At 44.6% G+C, this 17,629-nt stretch overlaps 1 protein-coding gene across 3 annotated transcripts in view; it reads left to right on the top strand.

Moving 5' to 3' along the window:
- Positions 1–17,629, top strand: part of CAMK1D (calcium/calmodulin dependent protein kinase ID) — a 408,286-nt gene that overhangs the window by 355,387 nt on the left and 35,270 nt on the right. For all 3 annotated transcript variants that reach the window (XM_087420821.1, XM_004425363.3, XM_087420822.1), the window contains exon 6: positions 17,097–17,172. In XM_087420821.1, the coding sequence (XP_087276947.1) occupies positions 17,097–17,172 (76 nt within the window). The remainder of the gene's footprint in view (positions 1–17,096; positions 17,173–17,629) is intronic.

Below are 17,629 nucleotides of genomic sequence, written 5' to 3'. Positions count from 1 at the left end.
CTTTGAGGCTCTTCAAAGCCCTTCAAATTCTTACATAATAGTGGGTGTTATGTCACAGCTGTTTCCTTTTTAAAAGAACTCAGAGGAGAAAAGAGCGGGCTGAGGGGAATGGAGAATAACATGAGGAAAAGGGAAGGAAGCAACAGAGATTTAGAAGGAGATGATGTTGTAAATGTGGCAGGGGAGGAGAAGGAGTGGTCAGTGCTGCTTAGCTCCTGACGGTCACAGGCAGGGATTGTGTCCCTGGATTATGTGTATGCACTAGATGGAAAAGGAGAGATGGTTCTGCTCATGTTGAAGAGGCCAGCGCAGGCCCTGATGGAGATTCATGGCACAGGAAGCAATCTCTGTTCTAGGAGAGTAAAGTGTGCTTGCAAAAAGAGCCTGGACCCCGTCGGGGCACTTGGAGTCATGGCTGTGGTGTGAGATCCACGTGTAAACGCATGTGTATGCCCGGGAGGTGGGGGTGGTGGGTGGAAATGTGAGTGTATGCGGTGTGTATGCAGAATTTCTCCAACTCAGTCCAAGCCATCAGGCATGCGGCAAATAAAAATGAATGAGACAAGCTTGTTCTCATTTCTCTGAAAAGATGGGGAGGAAAGAAGCCTGTTCCAGCCATGGTGAATCATAGACCTTAGAAAACGAAAAGGCCTATGAGGTCATGGTGTCCAGTCTCCTTGCCAGCATGGCCTTGCTCTCTTCAGCAGTCTGGTGCCCGGGCCACCCCGGGCTGAGAAGCTGCCCAGGGTGCTGTGGCCTGCCCGGCGTCCCCCTTCAGGAAGTCGGCTCTCAGGCTACAATTTAATGTTCTGACAAAAAATGTCCATATTTACATATGCATCACACTGTTCTCATATTTGGCTCTGATGTTGGAAAGTTCTAGCACCCTATAAATTGATTTTTGCCTCTTTGCGTCTTGGCAGAGCCCGCGGAATGGCAGTTTCTCTGGGTTTCTAAGTGGCTGCGGTCAGAGTGGTCTGGTTCTGTATGGCTGTGAGACATGGATGAGTCTGGGAGCTGGGAGGGATGTGTAGATGGGGCCCTTGCTCTCGCTACATTGAATGGCGGGAAGTGGAGCCATCGGGTAGTTCTCTTGTCAGATACCGCGTTTGAGTGGGGAGAGGGAAGGGGAGGACTGTGGGAATATAGCAGTTCTGTTTGTTCATGTTTATGGAGCTCTGAGACTCCTGGGAGACCTTTTAGAGCAAGGAAGGGGCCACACTGGGGAGCTCGTGTCCACTTAGACATACCTCAGACAGTGAGCAGCTGAGCTTGGGCTGTTTCCTCCCCTACAGTCTGCATGGCAAGCTCCTATTCAGCCATCAAAGCCCAGCTTACCTTACCCCATTTGACTGCATTCCCAACACCCATCATCTCCTTTGTCATCCTAGTTCTCTTTCTAACCGTTTTCTCACCATGGCTCTGATCACATTGTATCAGAGTCCATATTTATCTGTGTCTCTCCCCCATTGCACTGTGGATTTTTCTAGAGTAGGGACTATCTTATTCATCTTTGCACAGATGCTTACTGAATTGGATAAAAACCCAAGGTTCATGAAAATTAGCAATTTTTTCTTGCTCTCCTCCCCTTCCATTCATTCAGCGTGCATTTATTGAATTCCTATTATGTGCTGTGCACAGTGGTTTGGTGTTAGCGATATAAATATGAATAAGACAGAGTCTCTGACCTCAAAATGTTCACGGTATTGAGAGAGACAGAGGGCAAACAGGTGCATTGAATAATGTATGGTAAGTGTTACATTATTCATCCATTCAAGAATTATTTATTTAGTGCCTACCATCTGTTCTAGGCACCGGGGATGCGTCAGTAGAAAGAAAAGAAAAACAGATAAAATCCCCCACTCTTTGGTACTTACATTTGAGTGGGAGAGAGACAGACTATAAGCAAACAGCTAAGCATATTGATTAGTATCTTAGATGGCGATAAATACTATGGAGAAAAATCAAGTGGGAAAGAGAAAGGAAGGGTGTGTGTATGGAGGGGATTGCAATTTTAAATATAGTGATGAGGGCAGTCCTCACTAAGAAGGTGACCATGGGGTAAAGGTTTGACAGAAGTGAAGGAGCTGGCCATGCTGTTATTTGGAGGAGAAGCATTGCAAGGAGGTGCAAAGACCCTGAGGCAGGAGTATGGGGGTGGAGGAGGGAGCAGCAGGAGCGAGGAGAACAATGGAAGATAACGTCAGAGAAGTAACAGGTGGTGCCTGTGCAGACCAGGACTTATAAGTCATTGTCAAGACTCTGGTTTCTACTCAGGGTGGCGGGAAGCCATTGGAGGGTTCTGAGGTGAGGCATGGCATGATCTGACTTTTACCAGGATTCCTCTAGGAGACAGGCTAGGATAGGGATAGATGGCAGGGGGAGGGCCAGGGTGGAAGCAAGGAGACCAGTTGGCATTATCCAAGTGAGAAATGGCGGAGGCTGGGCCAGGTTGGCAGACTGGAAGTGGTAAGAAGCTGTCAGATTCCAGATGTAATTTGAAGGTAGTATCATCAAGATTTTCTGAAAAATTGAGAGAGAAATTGAGGATAATTCCAAGGTTTTTTGACCTGAGCACCTGGAAGGGTGCTAGTGCCTTTAAGCGGGATGTGGCTTGTGGGAGGAGCATGTTGCAGAAATATTACCAGGAGTTCGGGTTTTGATTTATCAAAGTTTGCAAGGTCAAGGAGGCAGTTGAAATACGAGTCTGGAGCTCTGGAGGGAGATCCAGTCTGGAAATATAGACAGTTGATTCTCGTTAATCCACGGTAGTCATGTTATAGAATGTTTCTGGCAACCCTGAATTAGTGAATGCTGAACCACTGCTCCCAGGAGAAATATAGTGTTGGGTTCCTGCAAACCTCTGCTCACAGCATTTTCATCAACTGATCGACACATACCTTTATTTTATGTGTATTTCTGTTCAAAGACACCTTATTTAATATTGTTGCTTCATTAACACTGAACTCATAGCCAACAGCACTATAGCTCATGCCTAAATGATATTTATCCAAGGCACACGTTTTCTCCGTAAGGCACATCCCAGCCTTCTTGTGCTTAGGAACACTAGACAGCACTTCAGCAGCGACCCTTGGAGGCCCTTTTAAACTGTGAAATCAACAAATGCACAAAAATATGAAAAACCTGGCACTAACTAAACCACTTGGCACTAACTAGACCATGAAGACGATACTTGTTGACAGTGTGAGAGCTGAAACAAGTGAGCAGAGCATCATCGCTTTGTTTGACCTCAGCTGAGAACGTGTGCTTCAGGCGACTCGAAGTTTTGGCCTCTCTGCACACGTCCACAAATGACCACAAAAGCATCGCAAGTATTGATTTGGGGGTTACAAATACATCATAGTGAGTAGACAGATTCACAAATGCGGAATCCGCGAGTGATGAGGATGGACTGTATTAGGGAGCTGTTAGCCTCCGGATGCATTTTAAAGCCATGAACCTGGATGAGATTGCCAGGGGGTGGGTGTAGATGTGGGAGAGGAAAAGTCCCAGGGCTGGTTCCTGGGGACTTGGGAGGATGAGGAGGCAGCCACAGAGGAGACTGAGAAGGGGCAGCAGGTGAAATGGGAAGAGAACCAGGGGAATGTGGGGTCTGGAAGTCCTTCAAGGAGGAGAGAGTATCATGTGTCAGTTGTTGCTGCAACGTCAAGTGAGATGAAGACTAAGTGAATGTTGATTACTGGTTTAGGGGACCTTAAATTATGAATTAATTGAATAATTAGTTAACTAAGTCTGTGGGAGCCTGGCAGTCAGAGTAATGCTGGGAAGAAAGGGAAAGAAGTCTTTAATAATTTTTTAATAATTTTTATTTATTTATTTATTTTTTCCCCCAAAGCCCCAGTAGATAGTTGTATGTCATAGTTGCACATCCTTCTAGTTGCTGTATGTGGGACGCGGCCTCAGCGTGGCTGGAGAAGCGGTGCGTCGGTGAGCGCCCGGGATCCAAACCCGGGCCGCCAGCAGCGGAGCGCGCGCACTTAACCGCTAAGCCACGGGGCCGGCCCAAGAAGTCTTTATAAGAGGACCCTAGTGTGGTGTCAACCGTGGGACTGAACAAGGCCACCTCCACCTGCCCCCCAGCAGTGGCTTATCTCTGCAACATTGGGACACTATTTGGCGTCTTGGACAAAGAAGCCACAGCCTCACTCCTGCTGGGCAGTTTTTGATTTGAACAGGACAGAGCCCACCCCATTTGGCATCTGTAAGAGAGAAGAGAGAGAAGGCTGTTTCCCTCTCCAGTTCTGGGGCCACACTGTCCCATGAGCCCAAGCCAGGAGCAGACGTTGCTGTCTGCTTTCAGCCTGGTACAAGTGGGGTCTTTGGATTTAGGAAAAAAACGTCTGAGTGCAGGATGAGGTAAAGCTTCCTTCCTCCCCCAGGGCAACATGCAACTTTAGTTCAGACTCTTTGTAGGTAGAAGTGTTGGTTTCAATTTGTGAGCCGCTGTTGTGTTGTTGTTATTGTTGTTTATTATTGTCTAAACGACTATTCAGTTGAATAGTTAACTTGCCAACATCAGGATTATTACTTCCATTTAAATGAGCTCTCTGATAATGAAGAAATAATGAAAAAAGTGCCACTTATCCCAAGTCTCCCCAAGCACACGGTGCTTTAAGAGAAGGCAAAGGATCTGAGCACTTTGAACTTCACCCTTTACCCTTAGCAGCTGCCCCGATCTTACACACCTTTGTAAGGAACCGCGGCTCTTGCAGAGTCACGTCACTGATGGCAGGAGATCGCGGGCATCTCTGCATCCATGTGTGTTGATTTCCCACTGCAGGCACCTCAGAGGGCTGGATCCATATAAGGTAGCATGTTTCCAATAGGAAGTAACTGACATGTTTCAGAAGCAACAGCACAAATACACGTGACAGAGGGATCAGCAGGGGCTGGAACCACCAGGGAAAAACTCGTGGAAGAGGTGGGATTTGAAGGAAGGTAGAACTTGGGCCAAGATGAGAAGAGTTACAGATGTGGGCAAGCAAGAGAAGGAAGGCCCAGAGTCCTGAACTTATAGGACCTGGGAGAAATGAGCAGACTCACTTGGTTTGGAGAGAGGGCCTGCATAAATAAGTACTTAGAGGTAATTTAGGAGAAATGCTGGGGCCATCTGGTGGAAATTGGCTCCTCGAGGTAATGTGGTGACCATCAATATGGTATTGACCTGGACTGGGAATCCATTTGAGTCGGATATAACATTCCTCTTGGTGTTGCCAATAAGAAACTTAGTAAAATTACTTATGTCACCTGCTCTGCTGCATTAATTAAAACATACAAAGGGGCTCTCTTGAATCGTTGAATATTAACAGTAAGTCACAGAAAGGACCCATTTCAATCATGTAATTAATAAGAAACTAAAGGTGACACATCTACTCTTATTTGGTAGGGGAAAGCCTGTTGTTTTATTTCTGGATATTGCTATTTGCACATTGGTGTGACTTCTCCAATTCTCTGGGTCTAGTTCTCCTAGTTAGAGAAAGAAAATGAAACTATTTTATAAGAACTTCAAACCTTTGTCTATAGATGAAGTACCCAGAGGAAGCCAAGCATGTGCTCTTCTTACTAGCAAGTGGTTCGGGAATCCTAAACTTCACTTTAGAAAAAGCCAGAAGGCTGGGGTGGAGGAGACTTGAACTGCTTTGTGATGTTTTTGAGCAAATGAGATTTTTTTTTTATTGAGCCTTATTGAGTGATGATCCATCACTTTGCAATATTTCATTTGGAGTGCACACTGGCAACCACACTCTTTCATTATTGGATGTTACTCAAAAATAGGAAGGAGCATTTACATCTGGTCCATCATTTTGTTTATAAGCAGAACTACATCATGGTTCTTAAGATGGTGGCTAATTGTTATGTTACTGAAGCTGTGGGGAAGGAGTCATTCCCATTTCCTCCCATAATTTAGTTGTAGTGTTGCTTGCACAGACATTACAGAAGTCTTTGGTCTAGCTCTGGCTTCATTTGCCTAAAATAGTTGAAACAAGTTTCCTTGTGTTCTTTTCTAAATGGAGATGGAGAACAGTTGGTCAACATTCTCGGCATATTTTTTTCATGCAGTTAGAGAAACGCTCTTAATTCATGGTCATTGCATTTTTAGAGCTCAATGTGGGACTTGAGGTTATGGTGAGATCTTGGAAACCAGTGGTTCCAGCCAGCGCCGTGGTGGGATGAGGACCTCTGTTCTCCAAGCCACCCAACCCGTGGTTGGTGGCAGTCTCGCAGTGGGACTTGGATGAAAGTATCCTGTAGATCTCTGCCATTGATTAAATATGAGCGAGGCCTGAGTCCTTCACTTAAACTCTTGGGTTCTTAGTTTCTTTTATGTAAAATAGGCTCGCCAGACTAATTGACCGCCATGATTTTCTGGTTCTACCACATGTATTTCTATAGACATGTGACTTAGTATCCTTGAAGCATATAAATATCCATATGTCAAGGATATTGACTGTCATTTTTCCCGTCTTCACTCAGAACAGATAAGAAAAAGTTGGATTAAATTGGCATCACCCATTTCTGCCCTCTTCAGCAACCTAAGTCATGTGGTGCCTCTCATCTTTCCTCTTAGGTCATCTTTTCCCAACCGTTTAATCCTCACTCTTCCTGTGGTCATTTTCCCCCACAGAGCTTGACTTTTATTTGTTGTTCACTTAAATATCAACATATTTTAGTACAAGGCTATAAGCATTACATCATTGCTCTCATCTTCTCAGACAGTTAGTGTTGAAACAGGATTTTATATAACTGATAAACTATCATACAGGGCTCAGACGAGTAGGCGGAGGATCCAGATGAGAATGTTCTCTTTCCTTCTCTCTCAGCAGCTATTCAGTGACAACCGCAGCAAGCATTTCATCACACCAGGTGCTGTAACCAGACCCCATTTGTTAGAACAGGGCCCCCTAAGTGGGGAGACTTGTAGGGCCTGCTCCTTTATTAGCCTTGACCCCGTGACACAGACAGGGACAAAAGCTTGTTATCAGAATGTGGGCAAAGTAAACCCAGCTCTCTCTTGGGGGGGCCCCCAGGCCACATTTCCAGTCCCGCTAAATCACTCTTAGCACTGTAAAGCGCTTCTCATCCTTCTAGAATTTCTTAATGGCTCCTCTGCAATATTTTGTAACTTACTCTTTTTTCCTGTCTTTTAATGATTAAAAACCAAAACATTGGAATGACTATAACTGTCTTCTTAAATTTGAAGTGTAGCTTCTTGTTGGATTTCAGAAGAAAGGATGGGCTTCGGTGCAAAGTGCCTATCCCATTGTGGTCACAAACTGGTTTGGGTGGAGGCTGACTCTCGGAACAACCTACAAGGAACACACCGCCAGATTACTTGTTGCCACATTGCTCTGAAATGCCTTACTCAGAACATTTTCCTTCCTCCGTCCCACTGAATTCCAGGGCTCTCCCACATTTTGAAACCCCAGCTGCCCTCCCATTTTCCACTCCCTTCCCATTCCTTAGCCTCATCCTCCACCCACCAGCCACATTTTGGCTTTGGTAGCATTTGAATAGTAATCCAGCTCAGATTAGAATGGTGATTATAAACCAGGATGGTGCTTTAATGGGGACTTTTCATGCCTGTGGTAAAATTCAAGAGGCTACTAGGAAAATGAGAGTGAGCAGCTCTTTCGAGAAGCATTTTTAGTAAATTACAACGCTGAGAGAAGGATAAGAAAGAGCAAAGGAACCTATACCAGCAGAAAGAGAGTGGAGCTGTCCCAAGAATCTTCTGCTCCTCTTAACTTCTGAGACTTTGGGTTGAAGACAAACCACAGGCAAGGAATGATCCTGTATTTCAGCTGTATTTTTATTTGCCAACAATCCAGATGGCAATACTCTAAACTTAGGTGAAGCAACACCTGTTGAAGAGGCTCACAGTGAAGTTTTTTCTTTTTTAATACCCCTGCTGCTGAAAATTCTACTACTGACAGGAAGCAGGTCTGACTAACTACATTCAATATCACTTCCTTGTTGTAATGAGATTCTTACTGAGGCCAAATTCGCCTCTGAAATTTATGCCTGCATTTTATTTGCCTTGATCTTTAGAATATTGTTTACCATCTCTGAACAGCCCTCTGCTGGGTAGAAATGTCATCTCTCTCTCCCACTGTTTAAAAGAAATCCTTCCCGCCACCTCTCTGACACACAGTGTCACTAACTATTTGGAACCATATTGCACTTGATTTAAGACGCTTACTCATCCACCAGCAAGGGAACTGTGTTCATCCTCAGCACCTGTGGAAATTCCTCAAGGATAGGAAGACTAGAATCCAAGTGTATAGCCCTGGACCAGAATCCCTCATGATATTCCTTAAAATGGTGGGTCACATGCAGCTCTTCAGTTGAGCTCAAATTCTTTTCCTCAAAGGCCTAACCCCAGGACAAAGTGGCAGGTGCCCTGCTGGGCAGGAAACTGAGGTATAGAAAGATAATGAATTTTCTGAGATATGCTGGCACAGAGCCCACCTGTGATTCTGTCCTCTGATTCGATGCTGGATCTGAGGTGACAGAGATGATCGTGGCCCTCTACGTGTACAATCTAATCCTTTTTAAAGCATTCTCATAGAAATTCACTCTCCCATGAGACCACCCTACTTCTCTGCTGGGCTCCTTCCTGTAATTTCTCTGTCACATTGCCTAGCTTGTCTAGCAGAGTAGAACTTGAATCCAGTTCCTCTGACCCCCAGGCCCTCTGATCTCCTTTCATGAGCCACTTGGGAAAAGCCATGATATTCCAAGAAATCTTCACTACCTTTGACCATGACTGACTATTGTCTCTTAGGGCTGTTTCCTCCCCACTGTCACATGCAGGAAGTTCAAGCCAAATGCTTTTCTCCTTGGCCCCCTCAGGGAGGTGAGGCCAGCTAGCAAGAGAACAGATGAATCTTAGACTGAGCCGTATGCCGGAAAGTCGCCTGTCTGCCAGCCTCTCCTTGCTGACATCATAGGAGATGTGGCAGGTTGGATGTTTCAAACACGTTTTCAAAAACAGAAGCTGGTTCAAAGACAGGGAGAGCTGCTGCTAATCTTAGTGTCTGGTCAGCTGTATCTCAGCAGGTAGGGGAGATGGCAGGAGCTTTAGTTTTACACAAAGAATTGGGGAAAAAGTTAGGATATACCTATTTTTATAAGCAGTCTTCTGGAACAATTTTTTTCTAACTCCTCTTGAAAAAAGAATTATAACTGGGGCCAATGAAAACAAGGATTGGTTCGAGCTGGGCATTGCACCCTTGTAGCTACTTAAAGGATGGGAGAGAGCTCAAGGTGACGGAGAGGGTAATCTTGATAACGCCAGGCCTGGAGAGTGGGGATGGGGGAAGGCAGAGGGCCAGGGAGAGACAATGTAAAAGAAGTACATCTCTCTTCTCTCAATAAATGCAGAGCTATGAAGATGCCACACACACCAGCGTTCCTCATAGAATCTCTCATAATATGACAAATTATCCTCGTTTCTGTAGCGCTGTCTGACAGCAATGATGGACAGGCCGTTCCTGGGTTGCAGTGTCTATATGGGTGCCTGGACCCTGTGGGGACGATGTAAATGTGTTAGTGATTAAGGGAGCAAAAGGATCAATAATTCAATGAGCAAAAGGATCAATAATTCAATGAACAAAGGAACCAAGTGGATGGGAGGTTTGTACAGGGGGTTCATAAGGCTCCGTCCAACTCTAAGATTCAAGTTCTCATGACCTGCCCTTCCATCGCATGTGGGCCCAGCTCAGTCCTGACTTCTGAAGCTTTTAATCAAAAGGATGGAGGGGCTGGCCTGGTGGTCTAGTGGTTAAGTTCGCACGCTCCGCTGCGGTGGCCCAGGGTTCGCAGGTTGGGATCCCGGGCATGGACCTACGCACAGCTTACCAAGCCGTGCTGTGGCAGGAGTCCCACATGTAAAGTAGAGGAACGTGGTCACAGATGTTAGTCAGGGCTAATCTTCCTCACACACACACAAAAAGGATGGAAATCTTCATTTATAAATCATCTCCATTATGTTAAGCTAAAATCAAGGGGAAGTACCAAATGATATCAAGGATCCGTCCAGCCTTAATCCTGGAAAATAATAAAACCTACATTCTGTTTTTCCTCCAATGGTTCTCCCAACTCTTCATCCTTATATGATAACTACTACTAGTTATATCCATAACTTTTTATGTGCTTATTATTTCCTTTAAGCCTCACAACAATCCTAAAAGTTGGGCTCTGTTAATGTTCCCATTTTACAGATGAACAAAATGGAGGCTTGGAAAGAGTAAATGACTTGCCCATGTCCACACATACAGTAAGTGGTGGATCCTAGGTTTCTTGCACTAAAAAGTCAATGTGCCTGACTATTTAAAACTTCTTAAATCCAGACAAGTAAAGTTGTTTTAAGTGAAAACAACCTAAATCCAGGCCATCATTTCACATCCTTTACCTCTCATTTAATTATGAAATGATCCTTCATACCTTTCCCCCTCGTTCAGCTTTATACCCATTACTTGATCCTTAGAATACAACGTGATGGCATATTCTTATACCACTAGCCACAGCGATTTCTTCCCCCTCCATATCTTTCCCTTTCTTTCTGTTTGCACCTTCTCCATCATTTGACTATTGGAGGTAATATATTCTTTCCCTGGATATTTTCAGAGTTTTATTTGGAGTAAATTCAGTATTTCCAGAGCTTTATTTAGACTAAGTTAAACTTGAAAATCAATAACACCTCTCCCATCTTGCCACAATCTTGTCTGTCTTGGCCTGATCGTCGTCCTTAGGGAGGCAGCTGAGGCTGGCATTACTGCTGTGGCTTGGGTCTCCACTCAACGCCCAGAGTAACAGGCATGCCATGGGGGCAGAGACCAGGTCTGCCTTCCTCACCCCATAAAGCCGGTTCCTGAAAGGGGACCCAACTTTGAATAAAGGGAGAAACACCACCTAGGTCCCGTTGTTCTGGACCATTAACTTTCATTTTCTGGCATCAAGGGATGCTCCTCCCACCCCAGGCTGGCCCGTCCTGATTGTGTCCCTGTCGTTCACGCACTGGAAGGGGTCATCCTTGAAGTACTGAGAGCAGTGGCACTCAAACATCCATAGAGGAGAACAAATCGCTTGAACGTGAACTTGGTAACAGGGTGAGATCTTCTCAGTCTCTTCTCAGCAGAAACTGCTTCAGCACACCCCTGAGAGCACAGGAAAAAGGAAAATTCTTTTCCTACTTAATAGGAGCCTGAAGATTGATTGCCGTGGCCCCCACCCCCATCCCCATCCATTTTCCCAACAAGACAGACGCTCTTCTCATTTCCAGTTACACTGGGTTAAACCTTTTTCTTGTCTCTCTTTCAGTAAGGAAAATGGGCAATTTAATTGTTTTAAAAACAAGATGAAAGGTTTCTGAAGTTTTTTTTTCTTTTTGAAATCTCTGGAGTTCTTCCCTTGACCAAGATCCTTGCTCTAAATCAATATAAAACAGCTTGGTTTATAGAAGACGTTTCCCACCAAGTGGAATTTTCCACAGTGGGTTGGTAGTGAGTCTCACAGCAGTAAATTCAGTTATTTTAAATTTTGGACCTACGTTTCACTAAGGAACATGAGTTAAGCCTGGGACTCAGAAGGAGGCCCACATCTGTCCATGGATGTCTCCAGCAGCTCGTGGGATGCTCTGCTGAGGCTGCATGGTTTACATGGAGATTAACTTCTATTTACTGGTATAAACTGAACAAGCCAATGGGATACTGTTTCTATCAGGAATAGCCAAGAAAACTGAATTAGTAACCCCCAAGATCTGACCAGGAAAGGAGTTCTGAAAGATCATTTAACAGAGGATCTTTTCTCTCGTTTAGCCCTAAAACTAGTATTTCTGAAAACCCTTTGAGAAAAGCTTTTAAAAGGAGAGCAGCATGAAAAACAGCCATATGCAGAGAATTAGGGATAATTCTGCCTCTTTTACCCCCAAAATTCATGTCAGAAATCATTTGCTGGGCCGGCCCCGTGGCTTAGCGGTTAAGTGCACGCGCTCCGCTACTGGCGGCCCGGCTTCAGATCCCGGGCGCGCACCGACGCACCGCTTGTCCGGCCATGCTGAGGCCGTGTCCCACATACAGCAACTAGAAGGATGTGCAACTATGACATACAACTATCTACTGGGGCTTTGGGGGGGAAAAAAAAAAAGAGGAGGATTGGCAAAGATGTTAGCTCAGAGCCGGTCTTCCTCAGCAAAAAAAAAAAAAAAAGAGGAGGATTAGCATGGATGTTAGCTCAGCGCTGATCTTCCTCACAAAAAAATTAAAAAAAATTAAAAAATAAAAAAAAGAAATCATTTGCTAAGGACAGGTATTTCTCAATTGATCTTACTTGTACCTATTATGGGTAGTTCCCAATCAATAGTTGCTTGCATTCCAAAATTTGTTGCTCTCTCTCTTTTTATTCTTTTTTTCCTGTACCTACTCACCAGAAATATTTGAGGGAGCTAAGTTTATTTGTAAATCAGTTGTACGGAGTTTGGAAAAAGTTTTCTTATAGAAGTAATGGTGTGTGTGTTGAGTAGGTTGGGTTCAGTTGAATAATCTTTTGTTGATCGACCAAAACATACTAAGCCCTGAAAATACAGTCTAGCGAGATGTCCCTGTTCTCCAGCAGCATGAAGTTTTGTAATTGACACTGTGATTCGCACAGCAGTGAAGGGATGTGTAAGGTACAGTAGGTGCATACAGGAGGCTAGTGTGTTATAGGCTTTTGGTGAGTGGATCTGGGAGCACAACTGCTATGCCCAACATGTTACTCAGTTAGAGCTCCCCCCACCCCAGCCCTACTCTCTACACCTCTAAAAGGATGGCTTCATCCAAGCCTAAGGGACAATCAGAAGGTTGGACCTATGGCCTATCTTGCATACGTCCTTTTCAGCACCTCCAGGTGGATGGGTCTCTCTACTGCCACCGATGGCCACCGACAGCCCCCAGGGACTGTGCCTTGAAATGCACTTGAGGAATGCGTGTGCCCTCTCCACTTGAATAGATTTTCCTTCTGGCATAGCTGTGCCAGGAGACTAAGCCCTTTCTTGCTTTGCCTGGGGGCTGATGGCATCACAAACAAGCCACATCGCCTTTTAATGACTGCTCCCTTTGTCAATAGCTCCAATTAAGTTATTTCAATTCAAAGCCTCCCTCTATTAGGTGCGGGGATGGCAAGAGTCGTTGCCAACCTCCTCCTACACAGGAATTGTGCTGGGTACAATTAGGAGAGAAAATTATTTCTCCTTGATTAAGAAGTTCTTCGGCATCTGCAGGCAGCGTTGGGGAGAGATGGAGTTGTGGTGGCTCAGAGAACGCTTATCACTTTGCAAGGCTCTGGATGGACTGTGCTCTGGGCCTCCTCAGCCTGGAAGCTCATTTGTCGTCTGAAAGTTCTTGAAATTGGATGCTGCGACATTTTAGAATTGCAGCAGAATTCTTGCCAACGGTATAAGATTGATAACACAATACGAGGAAGTTTGGCTGGTTCTCAAAGTGAAAACTGGTCTCTAAAAAGATCAGAGTGAGAAGTGGACTTTCCCAGGGCTACACCACAGCTAAAAGGGATCAAGAAAATGGCAGGGGGTGGACCCCAAACCAGGTGAATTCAACAGGTTGGCGAAACAACACAGAAGGAGAGCAGGAGAGAGACTCTCCCAGCTGATTTAAGGGGTTCATCATGGTTTGGTCCCCATATCAAATTCTCAGGAGGGCTTTGAATATTGCCTGAGAATTTATTTTTTTCAAGAATTACTATGAGATGAAAAGTGATGTGGGTAGGCTTGTGCAAACAATGTCCCAGAGAACATTTGGTTCCAAGACTCACATCACAAGTGAAATTAGAATGTGGGCCATTAGTGTGGGTGCCATTCTACAATTTTTAAAATATTTTAAGTTGGTGAGAATATTATTTCCAAATCCCTTTGGTTTGTCTTTTTTATCATTACATTACACTTCCATTTCACCCTCTGCATTTGTTTCAAGTGCAATTAAGAACCTCACCAGAAGGCAAATGATTCACCTGCCTCCAATTGGTTAAAAAATGTTTATATTTTGTTGTTGTTGATACAACCCAGATAAGACACACCATCAAAAGGAACAAAAAATGTTTGGCACAAGAACATAGACTTCCACCCCCAATATTGTTATCCTGGCATTTACTTTTGTTAATGATTTAGAACTTTTCCCCTAACATCCATGCTACTGACCCAAACCAGAAATCTTTTTTTTTAAAATCATATTATTGGCGTTATAACATTTACCATTTAAAATCTCATATTTAATAAATGATACAAGTGTCATCTATGGGTTCGAGAGTCTAAACGTCTCAAGTAACATCCAAACTCCAAGTTGCATAAAAATCAGCCACTTGGTTTTCAAGTCTTTGCAGTCCCTTGCACAATTCTCCAAAACCTTGGCGAATTTGCCAGACTGAAGGTGACGTGCTTGGTGGACCAGTGCCCCCGGGTGTGCAGATTTCTGGAGGGAAACCGCGTTCTTTATTCTTTGGGTTACTGAACAATGGATGGGGGCCGGTACCTTCCTCTTTCTAACAGAAGATGAGGAGGAGGAGGCTATTCTTTTAAAGAATCCTCCCTCCCACATCCACAGTGCTGGAGAACTGTGAGGATGGAGAGCTGAAGAGAACGCAGAGTATTCGCCCTTCCTGGGAGCAAAACCTGCTTTGCAGGGGGACCCGTGTCTTCCTCCCCCTCTATACTTTGTGGCTCAAGGGATGGGCCCAGTCTTTGCTCAGAAACTATGGAATCAGCTGTCAAAGGTGCTGACAGCTTCCTTCCTCGTGTGTCTGTCCCCATGTCGCACCTGGTACGTGACATGAGTTTGTGCTCTAAATCCTGTGCTGACCTCCCAGTGCCTCTGTGCCACTGTTTGACATCTGGTTCCGGGGAGTGGCTGCTCAAGGCTGGCTCTCTGTCTCCCGAAAGAGCCCTGCAGACTCCGTGACACAGAAGGCAGGGCCTCTGCCCCCCAGCTTGGCTCTGTGCTCATGACATCTGCTGTCAGCTCTGCCAGGAGATGAAGCTGGGTCAGACGTTGCTCTGCGAGCCTTCTCTGCCTCTTTTGAACTTTCCATCAGGCCACAAGGATGGCCCGGGAGGCTCAGAAATAAGTTCCTTGCAGATGCAGCCACCTCCCACCATCTGCACCTGTGCGGCCGCTCAGATCAGAACTTCGGCTCAGAGAAAGCATACCTCCTAAATTATCAAGACATCGACTGTGGTAAACGGCTCCCTTCTGTCAGTTGCCATAATGTAAGAGTTGGAGAAATATGCTCTTAGCAGTTATGAGGAAAAGGAGGTATTGACACAGCCAGCTCCTAATCATCCAAGGGCCACTTCTCGAATTTGAGAGTTTTATAGTTCTGTCAGTGCTACTACACTGAGGGTGAACATAGCAAGGAAAGGATGTACAAATTTATTTATTTTGCTCTTGTTAAAAAAAATAAAGTCTGATCAGAAGTTTGGAGGAATTAGGGCTGAAACGTAAAATTAGATTTGGGGGTGATCTGTGGATTGTATTTTTTACCACTGTACCCAGAAGCATTCAACAACAGTTTGTATACTTCCCTGTTCTTGCTCAGGAAGATTTATCTTCAATAGAATGAAAGAGAAGATTTCCATGTTAGTTTTTCTGCAAAGGGACTTTTCTTACAGACTGAAGAAACTCTCTCCTTCACCATCAGTATATTCCAGTGGAAAGAGCCAAACAAGGGTGAGATTGACCTGGGTTCACATCCTATCTGGCCCATATCTCCTGAGTGGCGTCAGAAAAGGACCTCATGGGAGGCTCATTTTCCTTATCTGTCAGGTGCAGATAAGGGTAATTGTCAGAGTTGTTGAAAGGATTACAGTAGAAACCTTTATGAATGACTAGCATAAGACCCGGATCATGGCAGGCACTTAATTCGGGTTAGGTCCTTCTGCAAGGAGGTTGCTGTAGAGGCCACTTTCCAGCTGGGTCACTTTGGGCAAGTCCCTTGACCTCTCAGTCCCTCTGCGCCCTCACCTGTAACTTGGTAATAATGATGGTAATGATAATTCAGCTCTTCCCCCCGCGGACTATTGGGGTAAGTGAGTTAATGCATCCCAAACCCGTGGACCACACAATTCAACATAGAACAAGTGCCTTGTGAGCTATAGCTATTTTTAGTTTCTGTGCTTCTTAATTTTTCTGGAATGTTTATGCTGTGACACCTCAATCAGATATATTTGAGTAAAAAGGAGGTTTTGCTTGAGAAGAAGATTTCCTGTCTTTTCTTGTATTTATTTACTCTCTGCACAAATATGTATGGCAGGCACTGCTGATTGCCAGACACTGGGTGGGCATCCAACACTGAGCGGTAGCCTCAGGGCCAGGGACAGGAAGTGTGGGAATAGAACAAAATGAGCCCAAACCCCCCGGGATGGATGAGTCTTGATGAATGGTGGATTAGAACCACGGAAGTGAGATGAAATAGGATTTTTCCTGTTTCCCAGATGAGAAGATGAAATGACAGATAACCCACCCAAAACCTTAGCGAGTGAATGAAGAGCAGGCCTTATGCAGGATTCCCAAAGACCAGATTTTAGGTCTAACCTCTACGTGATTGTAAGCTCCGTGAAGGCAGAGAGAGGGGGCTTCACCTTCCTGTTCCCACAGCACCAAAAAGGCCCTACACGGGGGCCAGAAATGCTTCCTTGAATTAATTTGAGGTGAAGTCACACCCCAGGCCCCAAACTGAGTCTTTTCTCTGACTCAGTTTGGTCTGAGTTATGGTGCTTGATACAGCACTGACATGAAATAGCCACCTACTAGGTATTGGTTGATTGGTTGATTAATTGGATTTGATTGATAATCTCCAGTTACACACACAGACACATACACACACACACAAATACACACGCCCTCATTTTTTTCAAGTTAGGAAAGCCAACAAATACAACAGGTCATATATCTCTACTCAATTTTTAGAATCACGAAAGTTCAGCCTGAGTAGCACACAGAAAAAGAAAAAAAAAACCTAAAAAATGTCTTATGTCTTAGGCATTTAAATGGTCAGGCTTGTGTCTCTCCTTTGTCATTTCACAGCTCCTGAGGTCCTTGCCCAGAAACCTTACAGCAAGGCTGTTGACTGCTGGTCCATCGGGGTGATTGCCTATATCTTGTAAGTATTGCTTGCTGCCTTGGCTTCTTGTTCCCTTTTTTTTATTGTGGAGAAATATACACAACACAAAATTTACCATTGTAACCATTTTTAAGCGTACAGTTCGGCGGTATTAAGTACCTTCATATTGTTGTGCAACCGTCACCACCATCCATCTCCAGAACTCATTTCATCTTCCCAAACTGAAACTCTGTCTCCATTAAACACTAACTCCCCATTCCTCCCTCCCCCAGCCCCTGGCAACCACCGTTCTACTTTCTCTCTCTATCAATTTGACAACTCTAGGTACCGCATGTAAGTGGAATCATACAGTATTTATCTTTTTGTATCTGGCTTATTTCACTTAGCATAATGTCCTCAAGGTTTGTCCATGTTGTAGCATGTGTCAGAATTTCATTCTTTTTTAAGGCTGAATAATATTCCATTGTATGTATATGCTACATTTTGTTTATCCATG

Source organism: Ceratotherium simum, chromosome 32, assembly GCF_057802395.1.
Source record: "Ceratotherium simum simum isolate JZ-2026a chromosome 32, ASM5780239v1, whole genome shotgun sequence".
Classification (NCBI taxonomy): Eukaryota; Metazoa; Chordata; class Mammalia; order Perissodactyla; family Rhinocerotidae; genus Ceratotherium; species Ceratotherium simum.
Note: the sequence above shows the minus strand (reverse complement) of the source record. Positions and strands in the feature narration are given on the sequence as shown.